The sequence below is a fragment of the Leuresthes tenuis genome, unplaced genomic scaffold (genome assembly GCF_036924035.1).
Source record: "Leuresthes tenuis unplaced genomic scaffold, fLeuTen1.0.hap1 SCAF_16, whole genome shotgun sequence".
NCBI lineage: Eukaryota > Metazoa > Chordata > Actinopteri > Atheriniformes > Atherinopsidae > Leuresthes > Leuresthes tenuis.
Window position 1 is genome coordinate 28,915,997 of NW_027325370.1, and position 24,960 is coordinate 28,940,956.

Genomic DNA, 24,960 nt, shown 5'->3' on the forward strand with positions numbered 1-24,960 from the left:
AATGTAATCAAGGACACACTGATACTCTTTATCTTTGTCTATTATACTCAAGGATAGTCCAGGAATGTTTGCTTAGGTATATAAGATGTCTGTTTTATTCATTCGGAGAAGCTTCATGATATATAATTTACTTTGTGTCATTCTGTGTTGTAGAATATAGAAACTTGGACCAAGATCTCGCCGATTGATTTATTACATACAACTCTAACAATACTCTTCATCCCATCTCCAATCTCCCTTTCCTTTCCAAAATCCTGGAAAAAAACGTTGCATCTCAGGTGCATGATTACCTCCTCTCACTAATCTGTATTAACAGTTCCATTTTGGCTTTCTCCCACTTCACACCACCAAAGTGGCTCAGTCAGTTGGTCGAACTCAAAACATTTACATCCCAATCACCCCCTCTCTCTTCTGGTGTGCTCCATAGTTTTAGGCTTGGACTTCTCGTGGTCGTTATCTACTACTTGGCATTATTTCCGTAAATATGACATTCAGTACCATTGCTACGCGGATGACACCCAACTTTACCTGTCCACTAAACCCTTTGATTGCCTACAGGACATTAGATTCTGGTTCAACCATAGCTTCCTCAAACTTAACAGTAACAAAACTGAGGTCCTTTTCATTGGCACTAAATCCATCCTCTCAAAGATAAACAACTTCTCTGTTTCTGTCGACAGTTCCTCAATTGTGGAGGGGGGTGGGGTCATCAGCCGCTCGAGCCCTTGTCTCTGGAACTCTCTGCCACAGGACATAAAACATTCCAATTCTTTCACCTGTTCAAATCCCGCCTTAAAACTAACCTTTTCAGATAGGCATATTCCCTTTAATCCTAAGACTAGAATGACTTCACTGTTAACATTTTTTTGCAGTTTGATAATTTTCTTTTCTTCACTATTTTGATTGTTATGTTTTACACTTTCTTTTTATCTTGTATATAGTGACATTGAGTATCCTGAAATGAGCCTATTAATAAAATATATTATCACTGTAATTATTATTACTTTATAGTTACCGTCTCTCAAAGCATTATCAGACTGCGTCTGTGGAATGGTAGACATGTAGTCCTAAAAGACTAGATGACCTTGGAACATTTCTTAGTTATGCTGCTATAGGCCTAGACTCCTGGACAACCTTCCAAGATGCCCCTTTCTTTACTCTGCTATCTTTACTCTTTATGTACATATCACATTATTGTTGTCATTAACTTGTGTTTCTCTTTCTCAGCAGATATAAAACTAGCCACGTGCTATGGTGCTTGATGACCCCCACCCAGTAGAGGTAGGTACATGTGCACATATATATATATATATATATATATATATATCTTCTTAACTGTAACTCATAATACCTGAGCACACAGCACATGAGCAGCAGATGCTGTGGGACTTGCGCTGGGTTGAGGAGGGCAGGGCAGTCAGAGCGTAGGCATGCTAGAAAAGCTCTGGTTCTCCTGGAGCGGTCCTCACTGGCACGACCTAACCACAGGCGCCGCAGGTTGGGACAGGTCCACTCTCTGAAACATAGAGCCGGAACTAGCTCTGGTGTCAGCGCTGACTTGGCCTTTCCGCTGCTCCATTCTTTGACAATCACTGGAGGAACTTCATAAAAAAAAGATACATCTTTGGTATAAAGACCTAAGATTTAGTTGGTGATTGATATACATACTTATACATGTGTGTGCATGTATGTATGCTCATAAACAGGTAATTATTCCATGAAGCCACAGTTAGCACATATGCTCATGGTGTTTGCGCCTTAACTCTTTTCTGCCTCCTTGTATAATACTTTCAGCTTTGTCACTGATATTACAGTTCATGATACAGCCATCACTACAGATCATCTATGCCCATCTTTGCTGTGCTGTAATTAACAGAAAATACAACAAAAAGAAACCTCACTGATTCCTAGGGATGTTCTGAATGCCACTTATTAGTGTCTTAACAAAGGTTAAAGGGGGGTTAACTGTTGTTATTGAGTCGTATTTACATGTATCCACCATCCATACATTTAGCCCTATACATTAAAAGCACACAGTATCCAAGTTAGTCACAGAAGTTAACATCCTGCTTCAGTCACATTCTACTCCTTCAGCAGACATTGTTTCAGAGCTAAGGCAGCAGGAGAGCTAATGGTCCAAAATATTTCCATTTATGTGAGACAGAATAAATTCCAATGGAATTTGCCCCTTCTATATATTCTGCTCAATCCCAGGGGTACCTTCCAGGGGAGCCCTCTTGCGGAGAGCAAGCCTCTCCAGGCGGCGGTGTGTTTCAGCCAGACTGAAGAGGACACCATAGGCATACTGTCTGGCAGCACGGAATAGTAGAGAGGCAGGAGGCAGCTCGGAGTTACACTCATCTTCTATACACACTGGCATTTTCATCTCTCCCTGAGGGATAGGAGGGGTTGAATAAAGGGGTAAGGACAACCAGAACAAGAGCTCTTAAGAGGTTCATCTATTCACTGATCTGCTCTACATTTCTATTCACTGATTCTTTTGGTCAGTCTACAGACTATGTAAGTTGTCCTGCTGCATACAAGGCATAATATCACTGATGTGTGTTTACATATACACACATATTTATATATATGTAGAGAGAGAGAGAGAGACTGATCACGCATGTATACATGATGCAACTGAAATGTATGAAAATGACTTTAAAGTCTGGAATGTGCACTTAAATCATGTCTGAATTGTTTGATTTAGATTTTTACACTGAAAAAACACTTAAAACTAAAAAAAAAACAACTTTAAGTTCACACTAACAGACAAATATGACATAGCTTTGGGAAGATGAAAACATAAATCCAAGCTTTCTAAAGAAAGACTTGAATTCTTGGTTGCTTGTGGATTCATTTTGATAGGTTAGGAAGTGGTTTTATGACTACTAATTGTTCAGAGTAGCTCTTTCAGTGAGATGGCCCAAAAAAGGACTGTGCCACATGATTTCCTGCCACAAATTAAATAAATTCAGGACTTTTGATAACCAATTTTCACTGACACCAGATGTCAAATGTGAAGTCATCTTATTTTAAACAATATTTTGGAAAAACAATTTACCTTGGTCAAAATGTGGTATATCTGGGGGTACATCAGTCCTCTTCTGTGCCTGTGTTCGGCTACACGAAGAACCTCAGCACTCACCTAAAACAAGACAAAAAAGTAACAACAAAAATAAAAATGGCTCAAGAGCTCGATGGACAAGTTGGGGGCGTGTCAAATATCTTAAGTCAAGTCAAATTTATTTGTATGGCACATTTCATGTACAAAACAATAAAAAAAAAAGCATTGCAGCGGGGTGTGGAAGAAGCATTAAAAATACAAAAGAATATAAAGAGAAAGAAATAAAATAATTAAAATGAAATGAAAATTATTAAAAACAAGCAACAGTTTAGATAAATTAAAAGATACCGTGCAGATTTCATGCATAGACACATGAGAAAAGAAATGTTTTTAACCTGGATTTAAAAATGTCTACATTTGGTGACAGTTTAATCTCCTCTGGCAGTTTGTTCCATTTGTTTGCAGCATAACAGCTAAATGCTGCTTCTCCAGGTTTAGTCTGTTCTCTGGACTGGACCAGCTGACCTGAGTCCTTGGATCTAAGAGCTCTGCTGGCTTTATATTCTCTGAACATATCGCAGATGTATTTAAAATCTATTCTGTGACTGACTGGAAGCCAGTGTAAAGATTTTAAAACTGGTGTGATGTGTTCAGATCTCTTAGTCCTGGTTAAAACACTAGCAGCAGTGTTCTGGATGAGCTGAATATGTTTAATGCTATTTTTGGGAAGTCCAGTTAAAAGACCATTACAATAATAGAGTCTACTGGAGATGAATGCATGGATGAGTTTCTCCTGGTCTTTTTAGGAGAGAAAACCTTTAATTCTGCTGATGTTTCTGAGTTGGTAAAAAGTTGCCTTGGTGACAGCTTTGATGTGGCTGCTGAAAGTCAGATCTGTGTCTATCAACACTGCAAGGTTACATACTCTGGTGACAGAGACACATAAAGTTGTGTATCGTCTGCATAACTGTGATAATTGATGTTAAAGTTCTGTAATATCTGACCCAAAGGGAGCATATACTTGTTAAACAGAAGAGGTCCAAGAATTGACCCATGGGGAGCTCCACAAGTCATGGCCACTCGCTCAGATTCATAGCTGCCAATTGTAACAAAATAACTCTAAATAGGTCCTGAACCAGTTAAGGACCGTTCCAGAAAGTCCAACCCAGTTTTCCAGCCTGTGCAACAGGATTTTGTGATCTACAATATCAAACGCAGCACTGAGATCCAACAGAACCAGGACTGAAACATAACCAGAATCAGTATTCGTTTAACACTTTGACCAGGGCTGTTTCAGTGCTGTGATGACATAGGAAGCCTGATTGAAAGTAATTGAGACTTCTACTTTCATTCAGAAAGTCATTGAGCTGGTTAAATACAACTTTCTCAATAATCTTGGATATAAAAGAGAGATAAGAGACGGGTCTGTAGTTGTTCATCACAGAGGCGTCAAGAGTTCCCTTTTTTAGGAGTGGCTTAATCGCAGCTGTCTTTAGTGACTTGGGAAAAATGTCAGTGAGCTGCTAACTATTTGTAGGAGATCACTTTCTACCAAGGTAAAAACAGATTTAAAAAAGTCAGATGGTATTATGTCAATAGTGCAAGTTGTTGATTTCAGATGCCGAACTGTTTCCTCCAGGATTTTTAAACCAACAATATTAAATTGTGACATAACATCAAGTTATTTGTAGGTTTTAGACACATTAATTTTATTGTTCGTCTGTGTGGCGTGAATGTTTTGTCTAATTGTTTTGATTTTTGAATGTGAATGTTAAAATCCCCGGTCAAGATAAAATGGTTAAAATCAGTCGAGCTAGACAATAATTCAGAAAATTCATCAATAAAACTTGTAAATAAAAACTCCAGTATCCTGGAGATCTGTTAATGATTAAGAACAGAATTTTAGGAACACCCTTTAAAATAAAACTAAGACATTCAAAAGAAGTGAAATCACCGAATGAGATCTCTTTACACTGGAAAGTATCTTTAAATAAGGCAGCTTCTCTCCCACCTTTCCTCTCATTTCGGCATTTATCCATAAAACTAACATTTGGGGATGCTGTTTCATTAACAACAGTAGCACTTGTGCTCTCTGTTAACCATGTTTCTGTCAGGAAAAGAACATCTAAATTGTGTGAAATGAAGAAGTCATTAACTAACAGTGACTTATTAGACAGAGATCTAATATTAAGTAAAGCTAGCTTTGTGGAGTTTACACTGGTCTCTGTTGTATTCTGAGTTGTACATGGTACCGTTAACAGATTAGATAGATTCACCCAACAAGTAGACTGTTTTCGATTCCTTCTTTTACTAATACAGGAATCCTACTGGGTCCCAGCTTGTTCTCAGAACAGCTGTCAGTAGTAAGACTACTATAGCAGGGACCCTGAACGCATCATGTCATTTAATCTTTGTTTGAACTCTGCTGCTGCTCCTTGAACATCCTGCACATCCCCTTGTGCCCTGCTCTGCCAGGACAGATGATGTAAGAGGGGGTGCTCTGCGTTTCCTGGTGGATGGTGGTAGCTGTAGTCCTGGCTGGGATAGGGACATCTTTTGGAGACCTTGGGTGATGTGGAGTAAAGGGTGAGGAGGGAGGGCTGGTGGTTGTTTACCTTGCTGCTGTGTCCATCACCCTTATCTGTACAGTCATGTTTGGGTTTGCCGTCCCAACAGCATGACGTAAGTGTGCACCTAGTAATCTGCATCCAATTTGATTTGGATGCACGCCATCAGGTCTGAAATGCTCCTTACAGTTCCAAAAGATATTGAAGTTGTCAATTAACTTAATCCCATGGGCGATGCATGCATTTGATAACCATGTGTTCAGGCCAAGAAGTCTGCTGAAAAGTTAAATTCCTTTACCGACAATAGGAATGGGGCCTAAAATAGTGACACAGTTTCTCCAACAGCAGAGAAAAGTCTTTCTTCAGGATCTCAGAGCTAGTCTTCCTTCTCAGAATATCAAAATACCCTGTTTGGATAATGATTTTCATGCCATCTGGATGTGTAGACAGAACGGTCAGCAAGATATCAGTTCCCTGACTGATGCATCAGAAAAAGTTATATTCTCCGTCTTTGCCATTCTAACATGCTGTGTTATAGAGTCCCCAATTGGAATGGTATCTATTCCATTTTGTGTGGAGGTGTCGAATCCTTCCATAGTCCTCACCTTGGTTGTGGGATTGGTTATCCCTTGGCTGAGTTTTGGGGCCATTTCTCTTGTTTTTATTCATTTTTGCATTACATTCATCATCACACATTATATTTGGAGTCAAAGTATTGTACTTATTATGCAATGGGACTTCAGGTGAGGTTTAGATTTCGTGCTGGGTTTACCTCTGCGACGGACAACATGAGACCAGGTCCTGGCTGGAGTTGGTGATTTTGGTTTGGCACCAACACTGTTCCAGTAGGAAATGTCAGTCGAACCGTCCAGTTTGGGAGCTTCACCAGATATTCAAGTGTCATTTGGACACATCGAGGGAAGTGTGTCAGCCAGGTCTGCAGCGTGAGGCTGCACATCAGCTGTGATCCCGCGTAGAAAGATCTGAGTTAGTCCTTTGGCACATGAAGGCTCCACAGCCACAGGAGCTATAATAGAGTCAATAAATTCCTCACTCGTACAAATTTCTTGCAGCGTTTCAATCCTCTTCTCGAGCTGTGTTATCCTCACAGAGAGTCGCTCACACTCTGTGCAGCTCACTGATACTGCAAGCAGGAGGGCTAATACCGTTTACAAATATACACTCAAAAGAAAAAGAATAAAATTATATCCAAGACTAGTGGAAAGAAGTGGAATGGTTTGAAAGTGAATAAAGCAGTAAGCAGCAGGAGGAAGCAGAGACACGTCCACACTAGTATTAAGTCAATAAGCAAATAAATAAAGCAGATAAATATAAAAAAAAAAACAACCAACACAGCAACCTCATAGAAAACAACCCACAACTCTTCTGTTGGATTTTGCATCTCTCACCTGAGGCAGTGGAGGTGTGGTTATGTCCATGTGACTCCTTGTTGCCATCGACAACAGTGACGGAATGTTTGACCCACTCCCGTTGCCTAGGGAACCGTCTCCAGAGGTTGAAGACCCTCTTCCAGGAGGATCCTGCCATTGAGAAGGCTTGTCCGTCAAATGGCTGAAGAGAGGAGGGCATGGGAGAGTTAAGCAGCATGACCTGGAGAACACAATTCTGTATGATAGATACGTATCATTTATAGAACTACATCTCTCTCTCTCTGTACATATATATACATATACATACATACACACACATGCATGCATATATACGAATATATATGTGTAAAAGAAGTTGAACAACAGCTACTGATGAATAAACATTGTGTCACATTACAAAACTCTTAATACACTTTAAATACAGACAATTGAGCCAAAGTATGTCATACAATTGCATCATTGTACTTAAAACGAAATGTTGTGTGTAACCGCATCGGGCCTCGCAGTTTGGCCAGTTCTACATCCAACTTTCACAAGTTTGAGTCAAGTTGAGGAGAATTGTAAAGACGTTTTGAAAGTGCGCAGCTTTAGTCACTTTGTTTACACAAAAGAGCTGAAAGAACATTCCTCTTTAGATTGCACTAAAGTTCAGCAGTAGTAGAACATCCCCATTTCAAACACAACACTGACCCTACTAGTAACTAAAAAGGATGCTGTATCAAAGCTGGAAAGCAATATTTTCTGCTTTAAAAAGATTTTTAACTCCAAGAAGAAATACAATGACTTTCATTGCAGCATTAAGGCAAGCTAGACTGTAGGGTTTTGTTTTGTTTGAGTTTAGGGCCATCCACACCATGAACAATAACTATGGTAATATCTACACAGTTAGGCAATAATGTTCTGTAAACAGTCATACAAGGCTTAATCCATTTGGAGCCAGCTTTATCTAGGCTCTAAATGGACCGTAACAAGAGGATGAGATCCTACAACTATGATGAGCTGTCCCTTTAGGACAAATTCTATTCATAGTTTTGTACGAGTCAACATCAGTTTGGTGATATCATGCTATCAGAGTACATCGGTAGTCAAAAGATCAAACTTCAGAGGACTGATCAACACCAAAGACCACTTAGCAGTGTTACAGGTAATTTTACACTTTATTTTATTTTGGTTGTTTGTTTGTTTTTTTGTGTGTGTAACTGGTCAAACTAAGAGTGATTAAAAGACCTTGATGGAGCAGCACCACTATCGGGGCAACTCCCCCTGGGGCCAGGTCTGGTGGGCAGGGAGCTGGCCAGCGGGCGCCTGATGGCTGGCCAGAAGCAACACGATGCCACCTTTACATGAGCTCACCGCTCAAGGGGAGAAAAGACTCAGACTAAGACTCAGAAAGGGAAAGACGGGTCTGTCCCAGGTTGTGCTTGGCCTGGTTGGAGAACTGCTGACTCGAACTGAGGATATCATTGAGCAGTGGATGCAGGACACACCAGAAGATTCCATCACCTTAACAGAGTTTGTCAAGGTAGTTATGAAAGAGATTCACCCTGAGATGCTGAAGGCTCAGGACATTCAGGGGCTGTCTTGCCTGACATGTCTCTTGAATGTCTGAGTCATGGAGCTCTGAGACAACACCTGTAGAGTGGCATACTAGGGACTGTGTTCCAATCATAGGAGCAATTATACTACTAAGCCTTGCCAGGAAGGGCTCCGACAGATTGTTGAACCTTGGATTCAGGAGGAGCGGTGTAGTTTTTGTTGCCCAGGTCATGGACCAGAGTTATCGAGGGGGTCATGGGAGTTTGGACATGTGTTTTGTGGACTTGGAGGAAGTTTACCCAAGGGATTCTGTTGGGGGTTCTATTGGAGTATGGGAGACAGGATTTTCTTTTACAGGCTATTTGGTTTCTTGTAAACAAAACAGAGCTGTGTCTGCATTCTTGGCACAAAGTCAAACTCATTTACAGTGCGTGTTGACTGACTACGTCAGGGCTGTCCCTTATTACCGATCCTGTTTGTGATTTTCATGGACAGGATCTTGAGACTTACTTGGGGAGATGAAGGTGGCTGGTTTGGGAACCTCAGGGTTCCACATTTTTCACGTCATGACCCTCAACAGCAATTCACAGCCTAGTGTAAAGTGGCTGGGATGAAGGTTAGCTCTTCCACGAATTCTTCTACGAGTATTGGCAAGTTGTAGCGAGAGATGGACAGATGAATTGGGGCTTCATCAGTAGTAATGAGGGCACTATGCTGGTCCATCACTGTGAAGAGGGAGCTGAGCCAAAAGCCTTTTGATTATTGGTCGACCTTCGCTTCAACCTTCACCTATGGTCACAAAATTTGGGTAGTGACCATAAGAGTGAGGCCATGGATATCAGCAGCTGAAATTATTTTTCTTTGGAGGGTAGCTGGGCTCAACCTTAGATAGGACAAGGAGCTCGACCATTCAGAGGGGGAGCTCAGGGGCAGAACTACAAATCGCTGGAGGGTTTATATATCCCATCTGGTCTGGGAACATCCCCCAGGAGGAGCTCAAGAATATTGCTGTGGAGAGGGATGTCTATGTTTTACTCCTGTGCCTGTTGCCCAGGATGGGTAGGATGGATCATTTTTCACCGTTTGTTAATTCATAATATTATAAGTTGCAGCCTATAGCCAAGACTCTGTGATTTTAGGGGAGAGGTGTTTTCTACACAATGAATTTGCTCACATAAAAATAGCCAGAAAAGGGGAAAACAAAATGAAGAAGTTAATAATAAGTAATCAATAATAGTGTATAGTTATTGTAAGACTTATTGTTCTTTTACAACATGACAGTACGGTATGGAGAATGGGCAATATTGCATATGCTACTGTATTATTCTTGCCTACTTAACTTAAGTGTATTGCCGTTTTATACAAACTATATCAAATTAAATTAGTCAATTGACCCCGTCAATTCTAAAATAAATACTGCACAAGCCTGCGCTCATAGCCTACATAAAGAACATAAAGAAACTGAAGGCCTATTCTCAGAAACAACAATTTGCAAACATAAAACACATCTGGACTGGCTTATTTCATTATAACGCAGCATGCAACTTGATGTAATAATAATAATAAAATGTCTGCAAACAAACTGAAAAAAATCTCTTGACGCGTTCTCTTTTTTTTCTTTTACTTTTTACGCATTTTCGTGTGTGAAATGTGCTGCAGCTGTTTTAAAAACATGCGCATCAGTCTTGTGACTTTTCTCTCCCCCAGGCTACTTCGCTGTGCAGTTTTGATGTGATTCTGCAGAGAGAAGATGGGGATCACAGATCTTGGCCAGTTCAGTCCACTCTGGGTAGATGTCGCTGAAAACTGATGAGAACTTTGCAGGCTGTTGAGAAGTTTAAACCTCTGTAACCGCAGAGCGCTGTCATTACAGCAATAGCATTTCGCTTGTGTGTGTGTGACTTCGGCAAATTCCAAAGTTCGGTAATAACTGGACAACGGAAACCCAGATACATATATATATATATATATATATATATATATATATATACACACATATATACACACACATATAAGCACTATATACACATATATATATACATATACATATATATATATATATATATATATACAAACATATATCATGGCATGCCACTAAGGAAATGAATCGTTGAATATATGGAATGAAACTTTGAATATATTGAATGAAACTCTTGAGTATATGGAAGGAGACCGAATATATTGAATGAATCCTGAATATATTGAATGAAACTTCACTGACGTCAGACTTCACGGAAGTACCTGTGGCCATCTTGTCTAATGTGTGGATACTACAGCAAAAAGCGAATGACAATGATTCAGTCCGTTCGGAACCTCGTAGGAGGAATATTAAAGAATGAGGACATCATTAACATACCGGCGAATGCGTGTACGGGCCAAAATCCTCCCGATACCCCTGCCCAATACCGTTCTCCCCAAGGCTGTGTCTTGAGTCTGCTCCTGTACACATTGTACACATATGTGTACATCTGTCCACCAACCCAATACCATCATTAAGTTGGCCGACGACACCACCGTGGTTGGACTTATCTTGGGCGAGGACGGGTCTGCATACAGGGATGAGGTCCACAGACTGTTAGCCTGGTGCTCAGATAATTACCTGTGTCTGAACGCTAGTAAAATCAAGGAGATGGTTTTGGACTTCAGGAAGAAGCGTGACTTGGACCCAGTCCCACCCTACATCAACGGGGTGTGTGTAGAGAGAGTGGAGTTCTTTAAGTTCCTTGGGGTTGTCATTTTTAACGACCTCTCCTCATCAATCAACACCACATACATAGTGAAGAGGGCACGTCAGAGACTCCACTTCCTCAGAGTACTCAGGAAGACCAACATGCAGAAAAGGCAGCTGGTGTCATTCTACAGGGCAGCAGTTGAGTCTGTCCTCACGGATGGCTTGACGGTGTGGTACTCAGGTTGCTCTGCTGCAGATAAGAAGTGTCTCCAGAGAGTGGTAAGGACTGCAGAAAAGATCATCGGCTGCCACCTCTGGAGGACAATGCCACCGAACGCTACGTCAGCAGAGCAAGGACAGTTTTATCAGACAGCTACCACCCTGGTCACCACCTCTTTGAACTGCTGCCCTCTGGCAGGAGGTACAGAGCAGCGAAGGCTCGTACAAAAAGAATGAAAGACAGTTTCCATTCCACAGTAGTCACAGCCAAAAACCATACTGGCACACATGCGGAATGTTTCAGTCACTCCTGCACCTTATTTTATCTGGATATTTGGTAGATACATTATTTTTGAATATGCCCTTTTATATTTATATTTCATTCCTTTTCATGTTTATATATATTTTTTTGCTTTTAGTACGATCCGACAGAGTTGCTGCTGACAATTTCGTTGTAATGCTAATAATAACATGCTTAATTAGTTTCAAAACCCGCTCCCTTAAAAAACTAATTAGCACGTGATAAACACAGCGAGACATTTAAAGTGATACGAAGGTGCATGACTCTCAGCTTGAAAAGGCTTAAGTGAAACCAGGGTATTATTGCAAAGTATAAGTCGCCAACACACAAACAACCCTAAGCTCTTCTTCTGAGTAGTTAGAAGTCGGAGCACTTCAATAATCCTTGTTGTCCTAAACATGTAAAATATGTAATTAAGACTTTACTTTGAGTTGCCGTCATTGGGTTCATCTCCATCTGATGATGAAGAAGGAGATGGAGATGGTCCAGACTGGGTGGTGGTGTGATGATTGGGTAACCGATTCCCCCCCTGTGTGGAATCATATGGAGCTGACCAGTCAGAGTAGCCCATCTTGCCCGTTAAAGAGTCGTTGCAATCCTGGGATGGTTGTTGAGGTGCCTGGAACAGAGGGGTGGAGCCAGGTCCACATGGAGTATTTTGATAGGGTGGTTTTAATCCTGGAATCTGGGTGGCAGGGAACTGGGATTGGACAAGGAGGAAAGAGGAGAAATAGCGAAACATAAAATGCAAAAAATTAGCAGGGTCAGAGTCTGAAGATCTGCATGTAGCACATCAACCAGTTTTTGGCCAATAACCCATACACACTGAGGCCTTATCAGCCCTAAACCTCTAAATGCATAGATACACCAAATCAATATGCAAGGATGGAAAAACTGTTGGACTATGCTATTGCATCCTGAGCACTTGTGTTAGAATATTCAAGCATTTTCAGAGTAACGTTAAAGGACCAGTGTGTAATATTTATGGTGATTTATTAACAGAAATGGAATATAATACATATAACTATGTTGTTAGTGCTATATAGTCACCCTATGAAACACGTCGTTACATTTTTATTACTTTAGATTTCACCTTTTTATTTACTTATATCTCGGTGCACTCTACACAATGGCTTACCCGGAAGGACACCACTTGATTACAGTGGCCTATAAAGGGACAAAGGGTGGTGCAAGCGCGATTCGCTGCTACTTTGCAGACGAGAGAAACCAGATGTGACGCTGTAGAAGAAGAGGTAGAATGAGGCGAGGAAGCGGTCGGAATATAATCTATTTTGTAAAGTTATCTGAATAGGGTTTGCAAAACAAACCATGAGTCATATTCAAAGAAACGAAAACATGATGAGTCCAAAAGGATTAGAGACAGAAGACGGGGTAAAACGCGAGTAAATATTGGCGTCGCCTTTCCCAAATGGAGGTTGTTGATGGGGGAGAAAGGCTTTAAAAGTGACGCCGAAGTTGCCTCTTTTCTGCTGGAAAGTTAATTCAACTTAGTGTTACTAATGTAAATGATAAGTGTTATTTGGTGGCTGTAGCCCGTGCATGTTACGGAGATCAGCTGACCTGATTAAACAAACATTATCTCTGTGTCCCTGTTGAAAACTGTTGATTCATGTGAGTTTATGCACCAAAACTACTAAGTAGCTTTGTTAGCTGGACAGAAATTACACAGCATCATGTTACGGAGATGATCTTCAATCCTCTCCTCCTCTTCACTTGAGGCAGCGGCTGTGTCCGTCCTGCCTCTCCCTCGCCTTGCCCTGCCTACTCGTCCTCTTCCTCTCTCTCTTACCATTCCAGTGTTACACTCTGCGAATGGTGAGAAAAACGTGTTGCCTGCTAATGCTATCCCTCTATCAGATGAAATACAAACAGCCTTTAGCCTTACGTGGCTAATATTAGCTTTTATTACTATGCAGGTATCTACCTGGGGTCCACAAAACACTAATATAATGCAGAACAACTAAGAGTGACATTCACTGTAAGTTATATTTTCACAGAATATATAACCAAATGTAACATCTATTTATAATTTATATCTCCAAAATAAACCTCAGAACTTTAGAAGGTGGTTTCACTCAAATGGAGAAGACATCGTGACACATTTGAGTGATGGATGTGTTGAGTAGTGTGTTGCGTTCAACGCGCAATCGGAAATTACAGAATCTAGCAAACAGCGGCTCTTACACACTGCTCCTTTAAAGCTTTTTCAAGTAACTTTTTCCTGAGAAAGCACCTTGAAAAACATACAGAAACTTGAGGTTGCCTGTTCCTGGTGCACAGAGAGAGAAGAAAGAGCAAATATAGGGGCTGCAAATTTTACCAAGCAAAAGATGCAATAGGCTGAAATGCAGTCTCTTGTGAGAAAGCTGCAGCTCAGCACCTGACCAGGTCATGAATGGGAGTGAGCCAGTAAATATTGTTATTTATGTTGCTTATGTAATGTTGTGTAAAGTGTATATAAATATAGTGTAAATACAATATCTACATTAGTTTAAATATAACTAAGTATACAAAAAGTGCATTACTATATAATGTAATACATACACACACACAATCATACGAAAGAGACTGAAGAATTACAAAGTGAAGGAATCTACCTGATTCTTTCCAGGCTGCATCAGTCCAAAGTAGCCAGGTGGTCCCCCAAATGGACTTGGTCCAAACCCTGGTACTGAATATAAAGAAAAATGTAAGGATTACAGAAGAAATCAAATGCTTTCTGCTCAATTTATTTATCTAAAACAAATTCAGCAAGCTCAAAATAATTAAACAAAAAGAAGCTCTGATTGCTACTTACAAATGAAAGAAGAGGGCCCCATGCCAGGTGAGCGTGGTTTGGATGCAGTTGAGAAGTACTCCACAGCTTTCTTGAACCGCTCTACCTTGTCCTCCATTCGTGACTAAAAAGCAAAGAAAGTGACACTTCACATGCTGGGACTGTGAATGGTCAGAATCCTCTGTCTGAGGGACCAGTTTCTCCACATATAGACTGAAGCAATGTCTTGGAAAAATCTCAGCATGATGATGTTTTCCATCCTGACCTTGCCAACTCAATCAACCCTGGCCAACCTGACTTTGCAAGATCAGGTTAAATTCCAGAATAGATCAGTAAATACTCAAAAACCTCGAGAATTAAACTGGCAGTGATCTTTATTTTTATTCACCTAAATAGATCCCATGAAAAGTTTTGTCTTTCAATTTTGTTGCCCTGTCTACAGCATTCAAAAAAATCTGAAATAAGAAAGAAATAAATCTATTTTTTTCCAATTTTCCAAATTAGCAACAGTTACTTTTGATGATGAGAGATTTTGTGATTACATTATCTTGTCCGAGAAGAGGTATGATTGATCCAATAGCCTTCCTGGCTGCAACTGGACAGTGTAGTGGTAAAATTACCGCCTTTCATGTGGGTGACTGGGGTTCCAACCCAGACCCCCCATAATAATTTTATAAATCATGTCAATGATGATTGATCACTGATTAGCTCAAAACATGTCTTTTTATGTCAGGATATTTTCTAGACATTTTATGTAATATTGTGTAATATTTTCCACGTGGATCAAGTAAAATGACAGATCAGTTTAAACTGATCTCAAATTAAATGTAAAAATAGCCAAGAAAGAAGTTTAGCGTGCCCATGTCTTACCTGTGACTGTTTAAAGACATCTCTGGCGATGGCATCGAGGTTCCCAAGGTCTTTGATGGAGGAGACATACTCCGAGACAGCTTTGATCACCACCTCACAGGGGGGCAGCACCAACTGATGTGCTCGCACCTTAGGAGCAGAACATTCATGCTGAGGGGGGAACAATACTGTGGAAGTGCTACATGAACATATACTGGGAGAAGGCACCGAATGGGCATGGTTAGTATAGAAAAATGACATCCATTACAGAGCTCTCCTTGCCCATGTCTTTTATATATATAAAAAAAAAAAAATCCATTCCATTCTTATAGTGTTTTTTATTTTATTCTATTTTAATATCTTATCCATTTTTACTCTTTTTTTATTCAAACTTCCAGTGTTCTCGTTTCCCAAACTGTCAATGATGGTTAAGACAGCACTTCCTGTGTATATTTGTGTATGTCTATGTGGGACTCGTGAGCTTGTGGTTTGGGGAATTGGATGGGTAAAGTGGCGTTTTTTTTTCATTTTTACTTTATTTGCTATGTAAAGCACTTTGTATTGCTTTTTTTTTTTGTAAGAAAAGTGCTTTAGAAATAAAGATGTCAATGCTTCTCTTTAGCCCAACGGAACCTTGTATTCTTATTTCTATGTGATATTGATGGCTTATGTCTGACTTTTCTGGATGAAAATCCCATTTGCATGTGGACTTAGTACAGTTAAGTCACAAATGCTGAATCCAATTGCTTACAATTTTTTTTTCTATTTCAAACACTTTGTTATTCACTTCAGTAACACTTATTATTATGCAAGCGTATTTATTTAGCTATTTATATATTTTTGTATTTATTTTGGATTATGACAGTTTTAGTCCTCCAGAGACAGGGGCTGCACAACATGTGGTAAAAAGAAGGGTGGCAGGGTGCCGGTTAGCTCAGTGGGTTGAGTTGGCGTGCCATATACAGGCTTAAGCTCCTTTGCGCAGCCCTTTGCTGCATGTCTTTCCCTTCTCGCTCACTCGCTCGCTCTCTGCCCCATTTCCAGCTTTTCAATTATAAAATCCTTTATAAATTTAAAAAAAAAAAAAAATAATATATCAAAAGAAGGGTAGCGGGCTGACTCTGTTTGTGGTGCAACTCCGGTCACATTATATCAGAATCTGCAGTCAGGATAAAGAAACTCCTGGCTGTTGCACTCAGGCCTTACTATGTACCAAGAGTATTCTCACATCTTTGCAATCATTGTTTACATTCCATTGAGCGCAGACACTGACGTGGCATGTGACATCATGCACAGAACTGTGGCGAGAATTCAGACCCAGCACCCTGAAACTATCATACATCATATTGATGTCAGGAGACTTTAATCATACCACCCTCTCCGGTCACCTTACAGGCTTTACACAATTTTTTTACTTGGACAGGGGACATTAAAACACTTGATCTGACTTATGCCAACATCAAGGACACTTACAAGTCCTCTCCTCTATCACTTCTTGGCAAATCTGGTATCTGGTGTTTTAACAGCCACAAGACAAACCTCTTGTTATGAGGTAGCCAACAACCAGCTGGTGGTTACCATCAGCCAGTCAGACTCTCAAGGACTGCTTCGAGTGCACAGACTGGCTTATCCTGGTGGGACTGCAGGTGAACAGTGCCAACAGTCATACACAGTGCGGTTACATGCGGGCCATCAGATCGGATTCATGGCTAAGTTACAATAAGATTGAGTTATTCAGTTCATGTAGACACCTTAATCTGACAAGAAATCCAATCAGATCAGGTTACTTAGAATCGAATTAAGACTCCGAAATAATTCGATCCAAATGTACACTGAACGTGCCTGAACAGTGGATCGGATCGAGCGTTCTGCGCATGCTCGAGATTTTTTCCCCGCGATCGTCACCTGGAAGTCGAAGGAGACGATATGACTGTTGTTGTTGTGCATCGCGTTGGTGCCATAACCAGCTCATCACAAATGGAGAGGGACATAGCTTCATCTTGCTCTTCATTCGCCATCTTTCTCGAATGCTTTCATTTTGTTGCTGTTGTTGGTGGTGAAGACGTTAACAGGAAGTGGCTCTATTAGCGGTAGTTGAAATGGGTACAGCGCCACCTATCATACTGGGATATGACATGCTTTGTGCCAGTGATTCGATTCATTCACCGCCATATGTCCAAAGATAATTACCCTCAGATAAGGAGCATAACCCAACTATAGCTATAATCGAGTTAATCTCATCATGTAGACCCACTGACTGATAGGGCAGCAGATGCTATTACAGATTACATCAACTTCTGCAGAGATACTGTCTCAGACACTGTTCACTGCTTCCAGTGACATCAAACCACTTCTGAACAAGAAAAAGAAAGCCTTTAGAGATGGTGACAAAGTCAAGCTCAAGGAGTTGCGACATGAGTTAAAGAAGTAACTGCGCCAGGAGAGGGATGACCACAGAAAGAAGGTTGCAGCATCACAACATCAGAGACGTTTGGAGGGGGGTTAGATACATTACAGACTACAACAGTGACTGCCAAACTACAGCTGGTGGTGTGGACAGAGCCAATGATTTCAATCTGTTCTTCAACAGATTTGACAAACCGGCTACTGGTCACCCTGCCACTGTTTATGTTTTCACCCCTCTCACAATCATTCCCAGCAGCCTTTGAACCCTGAAAGAACACCCACACCTGGTAATGGTACTTGCACCTCCATTGCAACTCACTGCCCAGCTTCTGTGGTCTTCATCATAACAAATGTCAACACTGCTGATCCTCCTCCTCCTCCTCCTCTTCACTGTGGATTAGGTTAGAGCAGAACGTTGGAGACTGATGCCAGCGAAAGAAGCTGTACCTGATGGGGTGTGCACAAAGTTGCTTAAGAACTGCGCTCACCAACTGTGTGCACCTTTCCAAACGATCTTCAACCAGAGCCCACAGCTGGGGAAGGTCCCGGTCCTGCTGAAGACGTCATTACTTGTCCTGGTGCCTAAGATTGGGCTTGTGGCTCTCACATTGCACATCATGAAGATACTGGAAGGGCTACTTCTTAGGGTATTCAGAATTCCAGTAGGACATGCAGTGGACCCCCTCTAGTTTGTGTACCTGGGTGCAGAGGACGCAGTCCAGTACAGGCTACATCGTGTCTACTCCCACCTAGATAATTCCAGAGGTTATGTAGGATTATGTTCTTTTGACTTTTTCAAATTCCTTCAGACACCATCAGACCTTCCTTACAAGAGGTCAAACTTGAAAAGATGAGCGTGGACCCCTACGTAATCTGCTGGATCGTGGACTACCTGACAGGAGGACCACTGATTGAGGAACTGTGTCTCTGACAAGGACTGTTGACACAACAGGCTTTGTGTACAACTTCAGCCACATCCAGAAGTATTACGTGGATTGTTGCATTCAACAATGAACAGGAAGATGAGTAAAGACAGGTGACGGAGACCTTCAGAGAGTGATGAGAACTGTCTGCTTCTGAATACTGCAAAGACCAAGGAAATGTTGGTGTGACTGGTCCTTCTCCTCAGCCAGTGCAGATCCAGAATGTGGACATTGAGGTGGTGGAGATCTAATATTTATGTGTTTCCGCTTAGACCACCAGCTGGACTGGTCCAAGAACACAGAGGCTTTGTACAAGAAAGGACAGAGCTGACTGTATTCTATCAGGAGGCTGAGGTCTTTGGTGTCTATAAGAAGATGCTCCACATGTTCTACCAGGCAGTTGTGACAAATATCCTCCTTTTATACATGTCTATTGGGGAGGCGGTATGAGGTAGGAGAACAGGAGGAGGCTGTAGAAACTGGTGAAAAAGCTTTCCTCTGTAATTGGACTGAAGTTGAACTCACTGAGCTCTGTGGTAGAGAGGTGTACACTGAGGAAGGTGCAAGTAGTGCTGGACAATAAGGATCACTGTCTCCACAACATGCTGCATGGTCAGACGAGCAGTCATAGTGAACAGTTCATCTTACTGCGATGCAGAAAAGAGTGGCTCAGGAGATTGTCCTCTCTGCCATTAGACTCTTTAACCTAAGTGTGTAACATCAGTCTTATATATTTCACTGCTTTTATTTATCATTACCTGTGCAATAATCTCACCAGCTCATCACTTTAAGTTTAAGTGCATAACTCTTTATAACTTCAGGAGGAGCCGTTAGACCCTTACATAGATTGTGGTAATGTAATTCATGTCTGTCTTGTCTGTTTTTTGTTGTGAGCTGGTGGACGACTGAAATTCCCAACAGGGATAAATCAAGTATGTCTTATCACATTGGGCTTGCTTTTCATGGATACTATCAGATCCCATCAGATTGTTATCTGCAGAGTTTAGAAGTCAGGGGAACATCCAAGGCTCATTGACATGTTTTTTTAGCACTTTCTTAAGCTCTTTTAGCAAGGCTTAGTTCTGTCCCTGTGTGTCTTAGTGCGGAAAGCTACTCGTTAGGGGAGTGGTGCTGCCATGCTGGATGGCTATGGAGGGTGACTGGTCTGCAGAAATGTTTAGGCAGGTTTCAAAGTGAAATCCATGTCAGTCCCAGAATGCAGGTTTTCCCTGTAGAACATTGCATTAGATCAAGATGAGAAGTGTTGCTCATTTTACCTGTCAGTGGTCATGTTATGGCTGATCAGTGTTTCTCAATAGTATCATTTACACATAATGGGACATACAGTGAAAGACCTATTGGATTGAAACGGTGCTAATTTCATGACAAGTAGATCAAGCACATGGTTTTGGCTTAAAAGAGCAGGGTGGCTTCAAGATTATGCCGTATAAACAGACTCTGGATATAGATATAGTCAATACCTTAAGGGAAGCTAATGGGTGTTCTGGTCCAAGCAGACTCCAGTGGAAGGCAGCCAGGTCCTCATCAGGCAGAATATGATTTCCTGCAAGTATGTAACTGTATTAAGTATTTGTTGTGTCAATAAAAAGGTACAACAGAGCCAAAATACACAAGAAGGGGTGTGCTTCTCAGCAAGAGAGCATCAATAAGAATTGTACGACACATGCTACATTTTCCCACTGAAATATGTGTGAATGTGTTGCTCCTCACCCAGCAGAGCAGCGAACAAAGGCAGATGCTGTGTCTTAAGCCCTAGCTGCCTGGCAGCCTCAGACAGCAGATACTGGTGTGTGGTCAGGTTCTTGCCATTCCAGCTCAGTTTGAGAGTGTGCGAAGAAAAGTAGGCTGGTATGTTGCAAAGGGCAAACTCAGAATCCTGAGCAATCAGGCCAGCAAATCCACAGTCCCTGTACAGAGACAGCACTTCCTGGTGGTGGTCCTCCAAAGTCTGTACAACCTGTAGAAGCAGAATTGAGAACCTCGGCATCCAGTTCAAACTTAATCCAATCTAAGCACCTAAAATTTATTTTCTATTTACTGAATATCTGAGAATTTTGACAGGTTTCAAAGTGACAATTTTGAAAGATAAAAAGTTTATTCTAAGATGCTTCGATAATTCATGATGGCATTTCACTATTATTAACACTAGCAATGTTGTGAGACGGAGAGCTAACATATCTAAAGTCACTGCAGTACAAGAAGATGACTGTTGTTGCTTATTCTTCCTGTAATTACAAAAACATTTCTTTGGGGCCTTTTGTAACTGCTTTTAAGCTACCCCAGTTCATTTCCAATTACTGGTCCTGCAAACATTTGACCATATGGCAACAATTTCTTCCAATACCACAGATTTAGAACATACCTGGTAAAGCCTGTTCATGGTTTTGGCTAAAAGAGCAGGGTAGCATCAGGATTATGCCACAACCACTAACGTAACATCGTTAATCAACGTCCCTGTTAATCAGCGTGACAACTATATAATAATACAGACCTACTTGATCAAATAACCTAGTGCTTTATAATCTAGCTTCATTGGAAGTTTCTAACTTCCAACGACTGTAGGACAGGTACAGTAAAGATGTCATGTGAAAACTGCTTCACATTGTGTCACGACTATTGGAACTGAAAAACCGAGTTAACAACCGGCATGCAAGCACATGAGAAGGCAGATCAAAGAGAAAACTTGACAGATGCTCGGTGAACTTGACATTCAGTGACTTAACTGCATTATTGGTGATCTGTTAACATTTCACAATCCCATTACTTAAGTTTGTCCAGTGATTAGTTTTAGATTGGAAACATTCATTTCACCTTTACATTTTACACACAGCAGACTAGTAATACATGCTGCATTTATACGGGACAAATACTAATTAAAATTTCCTATTCTCAAACAAGTGAAATACATTAAATAATTACTGTACTCCTGTAAGGCACAAGGGAGCTATTCTACTCGGTAGCTATTCAACGTATGTCAAGAGTTACTAAGTACATTTTTTTGTAATAATGTCAAGCATTTATTTCAAAACCTTGATATCTGATTTAAGTTTCCTGCATTAGTTTGTCCCTTGTCCAGACTAGATGTACATTTGGTCACACTAGTTGAACAAAAAGTCATACTAGACAGTTTTTTGGAAACATATGGCAATGTTGTTCATGTAGCTTGAGCAAAAGCCATACTATTGAGGTGCTGTATCACACTAATAATAACAAAGTCTAAACTAGTCAACATTATAAACACCCTAGTGGGCCTCTAGACTCAACTAGTTAACAAGTGAGCTACAAAAACAAACTAAAACATATCATCAAGTCAACACAATTTCAGCAGACTGGCTATCTAGTAATCTACAATTTCCTTTACTAGTTATCTAGAAAGAGTGGAAATGCTCATTAGATTACTATTAAAAGCCTCTTTTTGACCCTACCAGTCAACTAGTCTGACTAAAAAATGTCTTTCTCTTCTTCCTTTATCCGCTGGTGGTACCCTGTACCACCCTGAGTCTGTAACTTTGGTTAAAAAAATAAATAATTCATGTGGGGGTAAAAATGTGTTCTGTGTATATTTTCAATAACTTGTAACTGTAATGGTTGAAAAATTGTTTGGCAATACTGTCAAATGCTAATTTGCCATGAGCTAATTACTTTACATCAGATGTCTGTCTCAAGATTCAGGTTAGGCGCGTTTAAAAAGGTTCCCTGACAGTCAGGCATATGTTTCTACAAATTACAACAAGAACTAGAAAATTTCAGGAAATTTTGATATGGGCATGCCCTACTGCCCATTTCTGCCCCCTTGCTGCTTTGCTTATGAGGTTACAATATGTTGTGGTCCAAATCGTCCCGAGTCTTTAAATGTTTGTATGATGTGTGTACGATAAACTATGGCCGAGCAAAAGGCTTCCGAATTCAGCATGTGTGTTCATTAGCATTAAAGTTACGATAGAATTAACGTAGAAAATTCTCAAAAATTGTAAATGCCACCCCAATGACACTTTAGGATGTTGTAGTCCAAACCTTCCCGAGTCTTTAAAAGTTTGAACGATGTCTGTACGATAAAGTTTGGCTGAGCAAAGCCTCTCCAAAATCAGCATGTCAATCATTAGCATTAAAATTATGACCAATTTAAAGTGTCATATCTCAAAAACCATAGCAGCCAGCATAACGAGACGGTAATATCTTGTAGTCCAAAGCATCCCGTGTGTTTGAACATTTGAACGATGTCTCTACGTTATAGTGCGGCCGAGCAAAAGTCCTCCAAAAATCGGCATAATAACCTCATAGCATCAGCTAATAGAGCATGTCTATGTGATGTAATGTTAGCATTTTAGGCTTCCCTGCAAAATGCTAATGATGCTAGTATGTTAACATTTTAGCATAATGTTAGCATCTGCTGGTTCTGTCGAAGTTGGTTCTGGTTATGTCTGAGGTGGCTCTGGTTATATCGCATTCACTCTGAGGCTCCCCCTTAGGAATGCATAGGATTTGTGTTGCCATGGTAACAAGCCTCATGTTAACGGTTGGGCAAATTTTAACGTTAATTTCTCAGAAACCGTAATAGCCAGCTTAATGAGACTGAAATATGTTGTAGTACAACGCGTCCCGGGTTGGGGAACATTTTAATGATTTTTCTACAATGACCTGTTGCCTAGCAACAAGCGTCCAAAATCAAATTTACCCTTTTTTTAAATCTAAACTTTGCTATCGCAAAAACCGGAGCACCTAGCGTAATGAGGCTTAATGACCATTTAGTACAAAGCGACCCAAGTGTTTGAACGCACGAATGATGTCTCTACAATAAAGTTGGGCCAGGCAATAAGCGTCCAAATTTCTTCACTTCCTGGCTTCTACCGTTACCATGGTAACGATTTTGATTGAGATAAGTAAGGCCCAATCGAGGCACGACGGAGACGCACGTAATGACGTATGCATTACGTGGGTTGCGAGTTTCGGTTCGGGCCAAATTAACAGATTTTTTTTTTTTCGTTTTCGTAGTAACAAAATGTTCAGAATCCTTATAGAAATGCATTGGGATGACTCGACAAAAAAAAAAAAAAATTCAATCACAGCTTCATGAGATTTGAATGTGTTGTAGTCCACAGTGGGGCGAGTCGTGGAATATATTAATGATGTCTCTACGACAACCTGTTGCCTAGCAACAAGCGGCCAAAGTCAAAATGACGGTTTTTAAAAATTCAAAGTTCAAAATCTCAAAAAGCGTAATAATTCGCATAATGAGGTTGTACGGGCACTTAGTACCCATCAGCCTGAGTCTTTGAAAGTTTGAACAATGTCTCTACGATAAAGTATAGCCGAGCGATAAGCGCGCAAATTTTCGACCTTTTTTCCGGTTTTCGGCACCTAGCGTTGCCACGGTAACACTTTTGAACAATAAAAGTAATGCCCATCGAGGTATCGTGGAGACGCACGTGTTGATGTATGCCATGCGTGGCTTCACATTGCGGTTCGAGCCGCATTAATGGACGAAAAAGCGTGCGGAATAATAAAAATAAAAAGAAAAGGGAAACTTTTCTAGATACTATAAAAATCGCCTTCTTTTTTCATGTTTTTCCACGTTTTTTCGGCCGTGTTTTTTTGTTTTCGGATTTTTTTTATATATATCAGAGCGGGGCCTTAATATACACCCGCTGCTTGGCAGCGGGCTTTTAACGACTTTAGCTTGTTAACAAAATGCTAGCTAAAGTAGCCAAATTTTATATGTAAAATGTAAATTTTATTATTATTTTCGCAATTTTGTTTCAGGGAAGTTCTTGGCACGCACCCCCTGCTCCGCAGAGTGAGTTTATTTTTTTTACCTACTTGTAGGCGATGGTGCAAAACGGCCCTTTCGGGCACAATATGTGCCTGCCAAAAGGGTTTTTCGTACGTTTTTTTTTTTTCGATTTTTTTTTTAGGGAGGGTCTAGGTAAATACCCCCTGCTGCCATTTCTTGACATGCCCATAACTAAAGCTATATTTGCCACACAGTGAATGGTTGCTTTACTGTTGTTATTTGAAAGCTTTTCTGTTTATATTATTCACAATGGTGTGTGTGATCTGACCTGAATATGAAGCCTTAGTAGCTTCACTAGGGCAGGGCGATAAAATGATAACGTTGGCTATCGAGGAATAACTTTTCCTCGATAGTGATATGAAACATGGTCGATATATTTTTCGATAGTTTACATTCGTCCAACTTTTCACAGAGAATACGA

At 40.6% G+C, this 24,960-nt stretch overlaps 1 protein-coding gene across 1 annotated transcript in view; it reads right to left on the bottom strand.

The window, feature by feature from the left end:
* fam120c (family with sequence similarity 120 member C) overlaps positions 1-24,960 on the bottom strand; it is a 50,019-nt gene that overhangs the window by 16,556 nt on the left and 8,503 nt on the right. Inside the window, exons 2-11 of the mRNA XM_072367366.1 lie at positions 20,459-20,705; positions 20,209-20,291; positions 15,420-15,548; positions 14,571-14,673; positions 14,371-14,444; positions 12,178-12,452; positions 7,044-7,206; positions 3,065-3,148; positions 2,221-2,392; positions 1,352-1,601 (exon numbers count right to left, since the gene is read on the bottom strand). Coding sequence (XP_072223467.1) covers positions 1,352-1,601; positions 2,221-2,392; positions 3,065-3,148; positions 7,044-7,206; positions 12,178-12,452; positions 14,371-14,444; positions 14,571-14,673; positions 15,420-15,548; positions 20,209-20,291; positions 20,459-20,705 — 1,580 coding nt within the window. The remainder of the gene's footprint in view (positions 1-1,351; positions 1,602-2,220; positions 2,393-3,064; positions 3,149-7,043; positions 7,207-12,177; positions 12,453-14,370; positions 14,445-14,570; positions 14,674-15,419; positions 15,549-20,208; positions 20,292-20,458; positions 20,706-24,960) is intronic.